The sequence below is a fragment of the Apostichopus japonicus genome, chromosome 3, assembly GCF_037975245.1.
Source record: "Apostichopus japonicus isolate 1M-3 chromosome 3, ASM3797524v1, whole genome shotgun sequence".
Lineage (NCBI taxonomy): Eukaryota > Metazoa > Echinodermata > Holothuroidea > Aspidochirotida > Stichopodidae > Apostichopus > Apostichopus japonicus.
Window position 1 is genome coordinate 29,531,918 of NC_092563.1, and position 13,869 is coordinate 29,545,786.

The 13,869-nt window shown below is 38.8% G+C and overlaps 1 protein-coding gene across 2 annotated transcripts; it reads right to left on the reverse strand.

The window, feature by feature from the left end:
- Positions 1 to 134: 134 nt before the first annotated feature.
- LOC139965806 (protein NipSnap homolog 3B-like) lies at positions 135 to 12,740 on the reverse strand. 2 transcript variants are annotated; one of them, XM_071968542.1, is made up of 7 exons: positions 12,663 to 12,740; positions 11,552 to 11,731; positions 10,248 to 10,473; positions 9,350 to 9,511; positions 7,003 to 7,170; positions 6,143 to 6,223; positions 135 to 1,733 (listed from the first exon to the last, which is right to left on the reverse strand). In XM_071968542.1, exons 1-7 carry the CDS (start codon positions 12,723 to 12,725, stop codon positions 1,660 to 1,662), a joined length of 954 nt encoding a protein of 317 aa, XP_071824643.1. In that variant the 5' UTR covers positions 12,726 to 12,740; the 3' UTR covers positions 135 to 1,659. The 2 variants fall into 2 exon arrangements, with proteins under 2 accessions (XP_071824643.1, XP_071824644.1); XM_071968543.1 differs by lacking the exons at positions 11,552 to 11,731; positions 12,663 to 12,740 and adding an exon at positions 11,252 to 11,405.
- Positions 12,741 to 13,869: the final 1,129 nt, after the last annotated feature.

The window sequence follows — 13,869 nt, forward strand, 5'->3', positions numbered from 1 at the left end:
GCCCAATGTCACCATTGATTAGGGTTTCAAATGGGTCAATACATTGTTACAAACCTTTAAACGAATGGGAGAGTTACTATGAATTCATAATGGCAATACAGAAATATATTAAATGGAATGTCTGTGTCTTTGGATAAAAATTCTCAATTGAAATCAAACAAAGCCAGGAATTGTGTCGATTTTGCCAATTTCAAAGGTATATTCCAGCTGTGTTTCGATGCAATACATTCCTAGATTTTTTTTCAAACAAAGCAGTAACTTCAGACATGACCAGATAAAAAGATTTATGCAAAAGACAAAACAAAACCATCTGCAGGAACAAACATTCTGTGGAAGTGTTTTAAATAAAACATTAAAACTGCTTAGCTTATGGCATGATAAAATACAGCAACATCTACTGATTACTGAATAAACTATGTTTGATTTTCATTGTAGGATCTAAGTGTTTGTTGAACAATTGATGATTCTAAAAGCTGTCATTATAGCATGCTATATATTTAACTTAGAATTATTACACAGTGATTGATAACTTATTCTCTTTTTGTTTTGAATAATTATAAATGCTTCTTAAAAAAACTTGATAAACATTAATTTGTTACATAATATGCTGTTTACATGTTGTATAACTTTGTTGACTGCAAGCTACTATCACAACTTTCTCATTTGTTACGTTTGTTTCATAATAAATATAGAATTGGAATTTAATAGAGTTGTTTGATATAATAATACAATAATATAATGTTTTAACAAATCAAAAACTTGTCAGCGACGGAATTAATTGGTTGTACTGATTAATATCTTAAAGTTAAGGCAAATATAGCAATCTTAAAGGTACATTTTCTGTAATATAAACTGTGTATAAAATGCTTAACATGATCTTGATTCATAGCAGAAATGTTAAAATGGGTAAATACTAAAATATAAAACAAGGCACCATCTGGCAAATGTAGCACAATTGGAATGTACTTTGTAGCAAAAGTCGGCTTAAATTGATATCTTCCTTTGTATGCTTAATGTGGTCCTTCTTCACATTGGTGTGTGTAACCATGTTTCATTGACCACGCATGGAAACACAAACAGGAAGAAACACGCCATTATTTACTGTAAGTATTGAGGTAGACAGGTATGACAAACAACTAACATTGTCAATTATGTCATTCACTTGGCTTTAAGCAGTATATCTAGTTAGTCATTTTAGAGATCTATGAATAAAGCATTTCATAATAACTTGTGAAAAGAAGGATATTTATTTGGCATAAGGTCACTTTTCAACAATTCATGAGAAAGAAGGTTTGCCAGACTATTTTTAAAGGTTGGAAGACATAAGGCACTGAATGTCTTAAAAATTAATCACTTTAACCAAAGAAGGCAGATGAAGCCAGCTGACAATAGAAAGATAGATGACACATGGAGTGCCACGAATGAATCATTTTACAATAATTTATGAAAAAGTAGTGTATTACTTGACTTTAGGAAAGCTAATCTACTTGTATCATAGGAGTACATAAGGCACTGGTAACGTGTTATGAACTATATACGAACCAGTAACTCACAGAAAAGGAAGTGTTTTGGTTGGTTTAAAGGCAGTTGGTCTACTATTGAGAAACCAGTTGAGGATCACATTTATCTTAATTATTAACTCATGGAAAAGAAGGGATTTTACTTCAATAAAGAGATACCAGGCACCAGGAGTAGCATTTTGGTAACAGTCTTCTTGATGAAAGTTTCTGAATCTGAAGAAATGAGAAAGAGACAAATTTTTGGCTTGTCCTACTCACATGAGATAATTCATCCTGTAATGCCAACTAATAACAGATAGTGAGAGAGACTGTGACATAGAACCTCTATTGGGTTTACAGTCTCTGCTGCAACTATATCGGCTGTGTAACGATACCTTTTGTGTTACTACGTTTGCGCTGCAGAAAAACAATGAAACAAGCTTTATATACAGTCCCCCCCCCCTCCAATTTAAAAAAAAAAAAAAAATATTTCTATGCACTTCCTAACAAAGGTAAAAACATATGCACAGCCCATTTCTGATCATTGGAATAATAATTCAAAACCCCAACAGGTTTAAATTTTATCCATATTCATGGATAGCTTTTAGTGAGCAGCTTCCTAGTATAGCTGCTATGTAAACAGTTATCTGTGAAAGGTTTCCTCTTCAATAGGCTGCAAGAACAACTACACTCCATACCATACTATTTAACACTACCTTTGAAGTTAAGGTGTGGCTTAAATTGTTTAAATTTATGTTTAGAAACTTTGTTTCCTTTGCTGTGGAATTGCTGGGTAAGCATGGTCCAAGATTGCAGAGAATATTTACGGCATCACTTTTTTTACTTTCATTTGATAAATAAGTACAAGAAGACTGCTAGGTATAGTCTGTGTCAGGCTGATCATTCTAAATTATGTACTTGCCATTAAAGTTAGCAGCAACTTCACCTCTCAAAGATGACATGTTCATGCTATAGTGCTTGGAACGTTAATGTTTGCATTTGTTTAGGAGCAATTTTTTTACCAAAAATATCAAATTGAATATTTTAGCATTTTCAAGTTGACCTAACACTAACAACATTTTTTAATCGCCCATTTTTTTTACTTTCCATCCTATGGGAAAGAGTCCATAGGCTTCTGTTTTAGAAAGGTAGTAGGATGTTTAATTGCTCATAAATCAGACTTCAAAAATCAAGAAAATGCCAAAATGCCACTGTAGCGACAAATTGTGCAATTTCAAAGTATGATAAATCGGCCAAATAAGATAAGGTAAGATAAGTAAAATTTTATTGATCCCAAAGGGAAATTCAGGCACTCGCTCATAAAACAGTGAAAAAGTTACAAAAATAGATGTGTATATTGTACAATAAGACAGTAAGAATAATAAGAAAAAGTCAATATATGAAAGTCAACGTAATAAAACCTCATTAAAAAGCTTAATTGCACGGGGTATGAACGAATCTCTGTATCTATTGGTTTTGAGACACGGAAGTCTCAACCTGCCACTGCCTCTGGACATCTGACTATTATGAAGTAGCTCATAGAGGGGGTGGGTATGGTCCTTCCATACCGCGTCCAGTTTGGACTCGAGAAGGCTGTGGTAGACCGAGTCAATGGAAGGCAAGGGTTTCCCGACTACTCTCTCTGCTTTCTTAATGATGCTATTAATACGATCTATTTCATGTTTGTTTACATTCCCACCCCAGCAAACCAAGCAATAACGCCAAACCCCGCTAATGGTACAATTATAAAACATTTCAAGGATGTCATGACGAACATTAAAATTCGACATCTTACGGAGGCAGTACAATCTCGAATTCAACTTTTTAACTAATATATCAATATGATCTCCCCATGCCAAGTGATCATTCAGCACTACCCCAAGATACTTATATGACGTAACACGATCAACTACACTTCCTTTGACAACAACAGGGGATGGAGGATTAGTATTGTGACGAAAATCAATAATCATTTCTTTGGTCTTAGCAACATTTAATTGGAGGAAGTTAAGATCACAGTAGTTCACAAAAGACTGAATTTGACGTAAGTACGCTTCATCACCATTACCATTGACTAAGCCAATCATGGCAGTATCGTCAGCAAACTTGATGAGTGAGCACCCTTGTTCTAATGACCTGGCATCGTATAAAGTGTGAATAGGAACGGTGCTAGAACTGTTCCCTGGGGTGCCCCTGTATTTGAAAGAATAACATCGGATACACACGAATGGCTGAGTTTCACCAACTGAGTTCTGTTAGTTAAATAGTTTAAAATCCAGTGAATAAAACCACCGGGAAGGTCCATATTCTTAAGTTTACTGACTAAAATATGTGGTTGGATAGTGTTGAAAGCAGACGAAAAGTCGAAAAATGTCACACGGGCAAAATGTCCTCGGCAAGAATGTTCTAAATGAGAACATAGTTTATGGAGGATCAAAAGAATGGCATCTTCACAACTTCGATCTGATTGGTATGCAAACTGGAAAGGATCTAAAAATGGAGTTACGAATGGTCTAAAGCGTTCTAAAAATATACGTTCACAAACTTTCATGGGCACAGCAGTGAGGGCAACAGGACGTAAGTCATTCAAACATGATATTGCACTGGTTTTAGGTACTGGTATGATACATGATTGCTTCCATAAGTTAGGTATAACACGGGTTGTGAAAGATTGATTGAAAATATACGTTAAAACGTTCGAAAGTTGTATTGCACATTGTTTTAAGACCCGCGGGGAGAGCTTGTCTGGTCCGGCAGCTTTCGATGAGTGAAGTCTTGACAAATGACGACGAACCTCACCTTCAGTAACCGTGATGTCACAGTCAGAATTTGCGAACTGCTGTTGAAAATCGTCGTGTTCAGCTGAAAAATCCTGTCGATCGAAACGATTATAAAAGCAATTCAGTTCGTTCGCATAGTCTTCATCCACTCTGGGTAATAGGCAAGATTTCGGTTTATTGTTGTAACCACTCATCAAGCGCACGCCTTCCCAGACGCGCTTCAGGTTGCCACCAGTAAAATGCCCTTCAACTTTGTCCTTGTACGCTGCCCTCTCCTCGCGAATAATCCTTTTCAGTTTAGACCGGATTTTCTTCAATCCCTCATGATCTCCTTTACCGAAGAGCCCTTTCTTCCTATTGATGACGTACTTTACCCGTTTCGTAATCCAAGGTTTGTTGTTAGGATAAACTTTAATCTGCTTTGTTGGAATTGTAAGTTCAACACAAAAATTTATGTAATCGCTTACTGTTTCCGTCAATTCATCCAAGTCCCCGGCAGCGTCTATAAAGGCATTCCAATCAGTAGCATCCAGTTCAGCTCTAAGATGTTCTAAGCTGTCTTCGTTCCATTGTTGAACAGTCACGGTCGACGGTTTCTGCCTCTGAACAATAGGTCTGTACTTGGGTAGTAAGTTGATGAGGTTATGATCGGCATTACCAAGGGCTGGCAATTGAATGGAGTTGTAGGCATCCTTTACGTTTGAATAGAGCAAATCCAGGGTAGCAGTAGCTCGTGTTGTGCAAGTCACATGTTGATAGTAGTGCACATTACTTTTCTGGAGGCTACAATGATTGAAATCCCCATTGACGATGAATAATGCGTCGGGAGATGCCGTTTCCAATTCATGTATCACGTCACACAGTTCCAAAGCAGCCAGTTTCGCAGCACTCCGATGAGGAACATAAACAGTACAAACAATGACATGGGAGAACTCCCTGGGTAAATAGTACGGCCTCAAACTGACTGTCAGAATCTCAACGTTTGTAGAACATGAATGATGCTTGATGGTTGCATGGTTGGGATGGCACCAATTCTCGTTGACATATAAGCATACACCTCCCCCTTTCTCCTTCCCCGAATCAGTAGTCCGATCACCTCGCATTAACTTGAATCCATTGACTGATACATGAGCGTCATTATGATGTTCAGTAAGCCAGGTCTCCGTGAATGACATGAGACTAGCATTCCGAAATTCATTTAGGTATTTCACATTGGCACATAGCTCGTCGATCTTATTGCTCAGGGATTGAACGTTACCCATAATAATAGTTGGTAAAAAAGGCTTACATTTCTGTCTACGTATCCGTCTTTTAACACCTCCCGGTTTTCCTCGTTTCCTTTTCTTGATTTCTTTCGGAATGTCCGCATAGTTGGTTAGGCTAGGTGATCCAGTGTGTAGGCCTACACTCTTCACATTACGTAGGGCATGTAGCTGAGCTGGAGAATAGTACAGCCTAGACGCTGATATAAACACATCGTTTTCTCCCAAACCGAAACACGTCGTCACCAAAAGAAATACTAATCCAAACGTTAGAACCTTTGATTCCATGTTCAGTAATGTTCCATGAACTTCTAGTGTAGAACGAGTGTCGAAAACGTAGAAATTTCAAGAGCTTGAGCGAGTTGCGTCGCCACTAGGGTAGCGCCACCAATAATAATTGGAAGCAATGGAGCAAAAAAATGTCAGATTATGATTATTTCATGATGCCATAATTATGCAATGAGGGTGGAAAATTTTAGAGAGGGTCCAGCAACAGCCATCTGTGGTTTGACACAGAATGACCCATGTAAGAAACTTAATTGGACCGATATTCATCCTTTCAGGTTTGTTTGTTAACTATCTTCAAAGCCTCAAGACTTACCAGCAATAGATGGATGTTTCTCCAGGGCTTCCTTGCATTTCAGAATGTCATCAACTTGTTTGTAGTTCCAGATTTGATGAACTGAAGAGAAATGTTAGTTCTATATCATTTTCAACAAAAAACACTTAACCTGAAAAGGATCATTCAGTACCTCATAGGTTCAAAAGTGTACAAGGGCAGACATGAAAAAACATTGGATCCATCTTTAAAACTGTTCATCAAAAACAACAACCAAATGTTCAAAACAAGAGAAGCAGTCTTTCACAGTTTCCATTACATTAACCTAAGTTGAATAGATCCTCCTGCAAGCAGGAACTCGTGAAGAAGCCATCATTGGCTTATCAAAAGCCGCAAGCTGACCGAAGTCAGTCTCTTACATTTATATTTAACGTCCATGATTATGAATTGTCAATTGCCAACAACTCTACATACATTAATCTTGGAGTGACTCAAACCCGAACTAGGGACATTATGGTTGAAAGGCACTGGAGTTAACCACTGAGCTAACACTCCTAACTGTAACAATGTTGACCTACCGTGACCAATGGTGCCTGTTCTCTGACCTGCTGCTCTAGATAGTCCCTGCTCACCAATTATTGTGAGCTACAACAAATCTTACAAGTTCGATGAAACTTTTTTTTTCAATTAACTTCTGATTAACTATTGGTCCAAGACACTGGGGATCTTACAGTGATCAATTAAGTAGCCACAAACACACACAGACACTTTTCCAACAATCTGTGTATTTACTACATTGCACATTTATGAAGTCCCAGTTCTAGTTGGACTTTGACAGCATAAAAGTTGGAAATAAACAAGGCTTCCACATTTAATTGAGGTGAGTATGTGTTATAACAAACCTGTGTCAGAGGCTCCAATCTGAGTCGACAAAACAGCGATGAGTTTTCCAGTCTGGCTCTGTTTCAGTATCTCTTCTTGAATGGAAGTGAGTCGCTTAACCTCATCTATAGCAGACTTACCAGTGATGCCAGCTGAGTGGAGATGGAGTGTTTGTAGTTGGTAGACACCTACAGACAAAATGTTGCCAGATAAGAATTGTAAGACATGACATCAATTCACTTGAAAATTTAGTGAAGAAAACCTTTTTATTTATTAAACATTGCTTCATATAAGTGTAAATTATACTGAGAACCATGACCGAAGCAAGTTTTTGGTGATCGTGCCTGGATTTGCATTGCACTTTTGCTGGAGTCCAGGTCTAGATCATTTTATTTTTGTATCATAAACCTCTCCACATTTCAATTCCTGCTCCACCTCTGTAGGGCATACATTTTAAACTACTTCATCATAACCTCAGAGCAATATATTGCAAGTAAACTAAATATAGGGACATGTTTTATAAGAATATGCTTGCAGACAACTGCAATTCCTGTCAGGAAAATGATCCCTGTTTTCAGACAAATTTCTTGGTGTTAACAAGAGCCCAAGGGCACTGTGGTTCCTTGCGTAGGGATATATGACAATGCACATAATATTATCATAGCAAGATTGGGCTCAAATAGTCCAAGTGATTGTGGTCCTACATAAAGTAACCAACACTATAGACAACACTTTTGTAATCACAAATTGTGATCGGACTTTTCATTGGAAGGCACTTTTGAGATCTGAATATGGCGTCGAAAATGTAAGAAACATAAGGTCACCTACAAGCGGGTCAACAGATATGATAACATTGGTGACCTAAGATCACATGACCTTTAAGTTTGAAAATGTTCCACCACCCCATTCACAACTTGTCCCAAAATATCAATCGTGTCAGACCTTGGCACTGGGAGTTAATTGCATTAAATGTCTAAAAATTAACTTTGAACTTGTATAACTTCACACATAACGGTTACCTGGGGTCAACCATTGACATTTTTGATCGGTGAGACGTGAATATAGCATCAAAACTATAAAAATGCAAACATTTTTTTCTTTGCCCATTTTCTCCCCCCCCCCAAAATACTAGTTTTTTAACATTAATTGACCTTTGGTGACCTCGGATTACATGACCGTTAGTTTGAAAATATTCCCCTATACCAATTGCAACTTGTCCCAAAATATCAACCGTGTCACACCTTGGCACTGGGAGTTAGTGCATTAAATGTCTGAAAATTCATTTTGACCTTGTATAACTTCACACACAAAGCTCACCCGGGTGTCAACCCATTGACATTTTTGATCACAAGGTAACTTTGATATCCAAATCTAGCATCAAACCAAACATTTTCTTTTTCACACACTTTCTCACAACAAAAGCACATTTTTTCTAATGTGACCTTTGACCTTTTGACCTTGGTTTCAGATGTAGTTTGATCTCCTGATTCCAAAAAGCAACACGACAAGTCTGTACAGCCATCCTAACTCCGACCGAAAACTTTGACCCCATATAACTTCGCACACGACGGTCACACAGGCTCAACCTATAGACATTTATGATCAGAAGGAACCTTTGATATCTGAAAATAGCATCGAAACTGTAAAAATCCCCAAAACACTTAAAGGTCACCAGAGGTCAAATTGAGGTCAAGGGTCACACAGATGCGGGTCGACAATTGGATTACATTGAAGCAACTCCCAACCCTAACGGACAATTCGTTCTCAAGTTATCGCAAAAATACAAGTTTTTTAACATTAATTGACCTTTGGTGACCTTGGATCACATGAATGTTAAGTTTCAAAATGTTCCCCTAACCAGTTCACAACTTGTCCCAAAATATAAAAAATGTCGCACATTGGCACTGGGAGTTATTGCAGTTTTAATATTTTGGGTTTTTGGACCATAACTGACCTTTGGTGACCTTTGTGGGCACCACAAATAATAGGGCACACCTTCTCCATATGGCGGATCTATAGTCCAAGTTTGGCCTCAATCCAACTTTCCCTTATTGAGATAGAGCGTACCCAAGCAAGTGTCACATATGCACACACAGACACACACATGCCAACCTGACTACATAGGTTCCTTTTGCTAAAGCAAGGAACCAAAAAATTAATCCCCAATCATGTGGATACAAGAAGCTTCAAACCACAACTCCCTCGTCCCATTCACTCCCCCTCCCACAGTCATACAAACAATCGACCTGTCAAAAGTTCAAAACTACACAATCGACCTGTCAAAAGTTCAAAACTTCACAATTTCTTTGAAGCGTCTCACTACAATTGAAATTAAATGGGAAGAAGAAAGAATGAGTAGATTCTTACCTCCTTCTTGGATAGGAGTGGTATCTATGGATCCCCAAGTGCACTTAACAAGCTCGTTATTCTGTTTATCAAAGTGTTGGAATGCTTTAAGTAAGTACTGCTGTTTCCACTCATCATCTGAGGCAAGTGCTGCTCTTACAGACGCTCTATGGGCGAGACTATCTGAAACGTCAACGCAGGTACATTATTGCAGAAAGTTGCATCACTGGTTAAAGAACACTTTCAAATACTGCTGGGTGCAAGTTTTCTTTGACATTGGTAGTGCGCGCAAGAGGGAAGATGGGTAGAAAACGATGAAGAACTTCATCAAATTCTGAATAAAACAAAAAAAAGTCCTGAGATTTTATTAGCTTAACACTTTCATGGAATGCAGTCATGCTACAAACAGAACTTGACAGATGCGATAAATATTGTAACATTAACCATGTAATGTTGTTAGTTGGTTTACAATTTGAGTGGCTAAGCAACATTTCAAAAACAATACGTGGAGAGAATAATATAGCCATTACATTTTGTGTAGCACTTTGGATTTTCTGAAGTTTGGTTCACCTAAGATATTGAAACTTTTATGGTACAGAGTGTACAAACTTGCTAAGACTGTGCCTTCAGCATTTCACTAACAAGAGCAAATTGTGAAATTGTAGTTCAATTATTGCATTATTCTGTCCTATCAGTAATTGCAAGCAATGAATTAGTACTATTCACAGTTCCTGAATAGCACTTTGAATATTATGAAATTACACTCCATTTATGATTGAAGTTACTGTGGTCCAGTGAAGCTGATATATTTCAATTTGTGTAGCAATTTACATTGTCCATCATACTTTGCAATGCCATGAAGGATGTTTTATTCCCTGCAATACAATACAATTACACAGGACCTTGTCTTGAAACTCACCATACTCCCATAGATGTACTGATTCATTCACACCACCAAGCTCTGTCAACCAGAATCCGACCAGCTTTGAATGAGCTGTTCGTAAATGGAACTTGTCTTTGGTAAGTTGTACATATTCACCCATACATGATGGCTTGATGTTGTAAGTCCTTAGCTCAAACAGCTTCCCATGAGATGCTGTGGATGATAGTGCTGCCCTCTGCAATGAGGTAAGCTTACCAACACCCTGTAAAGTTGAATGAAATTAGCATGGTATTCAAATCTGAGTACTGATCAAGTTTGCAAGATCAAAGAAATTAATACAATGAAACAGGATTCATTCTAACACGACATCAGAAATATATGGAGCATACTACTATGCATTATACAAGTTTTTGAGGTGATAAATGGGTGGGGTGGGAAAGGGGGGTGGTATTTCTCACATTTGCCAAAATACAGTATACCACACATTTATTGTGCAATCATATCTGTACACAGATGCCGTTTCTAAAATCAAGCGTAGCATTCCTTAATAAGGATGAGAAATAATGTTGATGCTTTTCTTTTAATGGTGTAAAAAAAATGTTCATACCCATGCTGGCTACACTAAAATTAGTTAACATGTTCATATCAGCTCTCTTGCAAATCAAGGTCTTTAATTGTTCTACCAGTCTGGAGAAAGATGATTCGCCACATACTAATCTAGATATGCAAGATAAGCCATGGCTAATATTATGAAAACCTCCAGGTAATGATCGATGTCATCAAACTGGACACATCCAGAGATGTCGATATAGGTTACGGTATCAACTACCTCATTGGACCCACTTTTTGCACTCTTGAATGATCCTTAAGTAGGCCTATGAAAACTGGAATACACTATCATTTATCTCAGGTTTCATCCCATCCCTCCATGTTTTCCTTTTCTTCTAATTGACCTCAGTTGACAGAGCTGTAGTTTGCTTGACCCCTCCTCCTCTCTTCAGATATCTGCCCAAATTGACAAACTTGAAGAGATTACAAACCTTTGGCCCGCTCTGGTTGAGTTTTATTGGTTGAGCAAATTGTCCTCCAATACTGGGTGAGCTACTTTTTGAAGGCTGCATAAAATAAAGCCGATTAACGTTGGTCAATAATTCAAGTGAGCTAACTTAGGACTTGATTCCACCACAGGCGCTCCCAATGTATACTAGCCTAGTTACGTTTTCAGCAAATTATTTTATACAGGCCTAACGTATGCACTTCATTGACAGCATAGGTCTGCGGACTCCTCGTTAAAGGTAAACGTACATTTCGGTCAAGTTTACAACAAAATGTATTATTACCTTTATCTGTGATAAAACTGGACGGAGGCTACTTGCCTTTGTAAAGTGGAGCATTTTCTGATCTCCTAGCAATCGTCCAACAGTAAAAACTGAGGTCTTACTCAGCTTGCCTTCAGGCTTGATATATACTGTATCTGTATGTCTGTACAGCTGCCAGGTTTCGGTTGTAGAGCTGCTGTGCTGTTAAAAATGTAAACAAGAGGGCAATCCAAGGAGTTGCATATCTCATCGCCAGCAAACACTGATTTCTATGGAACGCCAAAACCGACAAAAATGCAGAAACAAATTATGTAAAGTCATTATGTGAGTACAAAGTTATCGCCACATAATGAAAAAGGACAATTTAAGTCCTCATGTGGCACTAATAGCACCTCCACATAATGACCAAGAACATTCTACTTATCATGCGATCCTAACACTGCCACATAATGACCGCAAATACCGACTATATTCACAAGTCCTTATGTGGGGAGTCTCTCATGTCGCCACATAAGGACTAACGCAGATCGTTAGTCCTTATGTGGCGATTCGAGTATCCACATAAGAATTAACGAACCGCGTTAGTCGATAGTTGCGATATGAGAGTATCCACATAATGACCAACGAACTACATTAGTCCTATGTGGCGATATCAGAGTATCCAGATAAGGACCAACCGAACTGCGTTAGGCCATAAGTGGCGATATCAGAGTATTCACAACGAACTGCGTTAGTCCTTATGTGGCGATGCCTTTAATGGTTCAGCCGCGGCCTATTCTTTACAATCTAATATTTTATACGGTGCAGATAATTTGATAATTCCAGCAGTGGCGTCACCAGACTTTTCCGTCTGGGGGGGGGGGCACAGGGGGGCACCAGCATTTGATGGGGGGCACTTAGGTGGATACGGATCGCCGTCCTGGGGGAGGGGTCTAAGGGGAGGGGGTGCCCCCATCCCCTTTGGAAAATTTTCGCATACGGAGGATGGGCTAGATGCAAAATGGTGCCACATTTGATGCTAAATTCAATCTGAAGATATCTCCAGAATTGCTATTTTTGAGGTAATGATTTTTGCAGAGGATATGAACCACGTGCTGTCGATATTTTGCCTAACCCTATCAATAGAACCTACATTTGTTGAATTAATGTGTGCATGACCCCCGACTCCTTTCTTGTCCTTCTCGTTTTCTCCCATTATCTGTTAAGATGTAACAGGTTCCAGCATCGTTATTGGCTCCTATCAGGGATCTCACCATGCAATCCAAAGTTTGATCACACATCGAGTATGGCTCAGTATGCAGGTGTGAACATTCGCCATTTTTTCCTACAAGCATCTGACCTCAAATGACCTCTGCACCCCCTACACAACAGGGTTAATATATGGGTCCACAAATATGGTGCCTGCGGACCCTCACATTCTCACATTTCGTCAGCTCCTAACCTTTCAACATCAGACCAAGGCAACATACTGCAGTACCCTCCCTTCTCACAGCAGGTCCTATTTCCTCTTGAGGAATTTATCCATGATCAAATTCAATACATTACACACACATGATTTTAGCAGTACACTGGATTAGGACAACGACGTAGTTCGCTCACCCTAACTCACCCTAATGGTTTACACAACTTTGTTGCATATATTGCCTATTGCGCATATTTTCTAATCAACTCCGTATGACTGGGTCCATACTCGGAGAATAAAAGACAAAACAGTCGCATCGAAATCGCTAGTACGTAGGCTACACCACATTCGGCAACACGACATTCTGCAGCACGCAAACTTTTATTTCCTAGGACGGATAAGGGTTAATCTATTTTTCCGGGATTCTCAGAATCATGAGAAAGGTCCAGAAATAGTGTTCTCTGGAGAGTAGGGTGGCCTACTTTTCAGGAATTTGATTGGACTGCACCTAGGAAATGAAAACACGGCTGCAGCACAGCCAGAACAGGGAAATTCATTGTTTTGAACGATGAGTCTTGTAGCTCACGAAGCGGACATGTATAGCCGCTGGTATGGCGTGAGCACTGACACATTCAATGTAAATATCGACACCTGTTGTGATGGCGCGGGTTACGACTTCGATACCCGACGGTCAAGGATAAACTTTTTCATTTTTTCGCAGCTCATTTGAAGAAAACACGAATTACTGTGCTTCTTTGTCCTTATGAAAAACCAAATCAGATGATGGGAGTTGAATATAACAAAATATATATATATTTTTTTACCAACCCAAATCTCAGATGGGGGGGGGCACTGGGTTTTCCAGGGGGGGCACGTGCCCCCCTGCCCCCCCCCCTTGGCGACGCCACTGAATTCCAGTGTAATCAATGATCATCAG

Bases quoted from the DNA above. Each gene is read 5' to 3' on its own strand.
- LOC139965806 (XM_071968542.1), bottom strand. From the start codon at position 12,725: ATGGGAGAAAACGAGAAGGACAAGAAAGGAGTCGGGGGTCATGCACAC. The intron at 11,732-12,662 runs GTAGGTTCTATT...CATTTTTAACAG, and splicing joins CACACATTAATTCAACAAAT to CACAGCAGCTCTACAACCGA. The intron at 1,734-6,142 runs GTAAGTCTTGAG...TCATTTCTTCAG, and splicing joins GAAACATCCATCTATTGCTG to ATTCAGAAACTTTCATCAAG.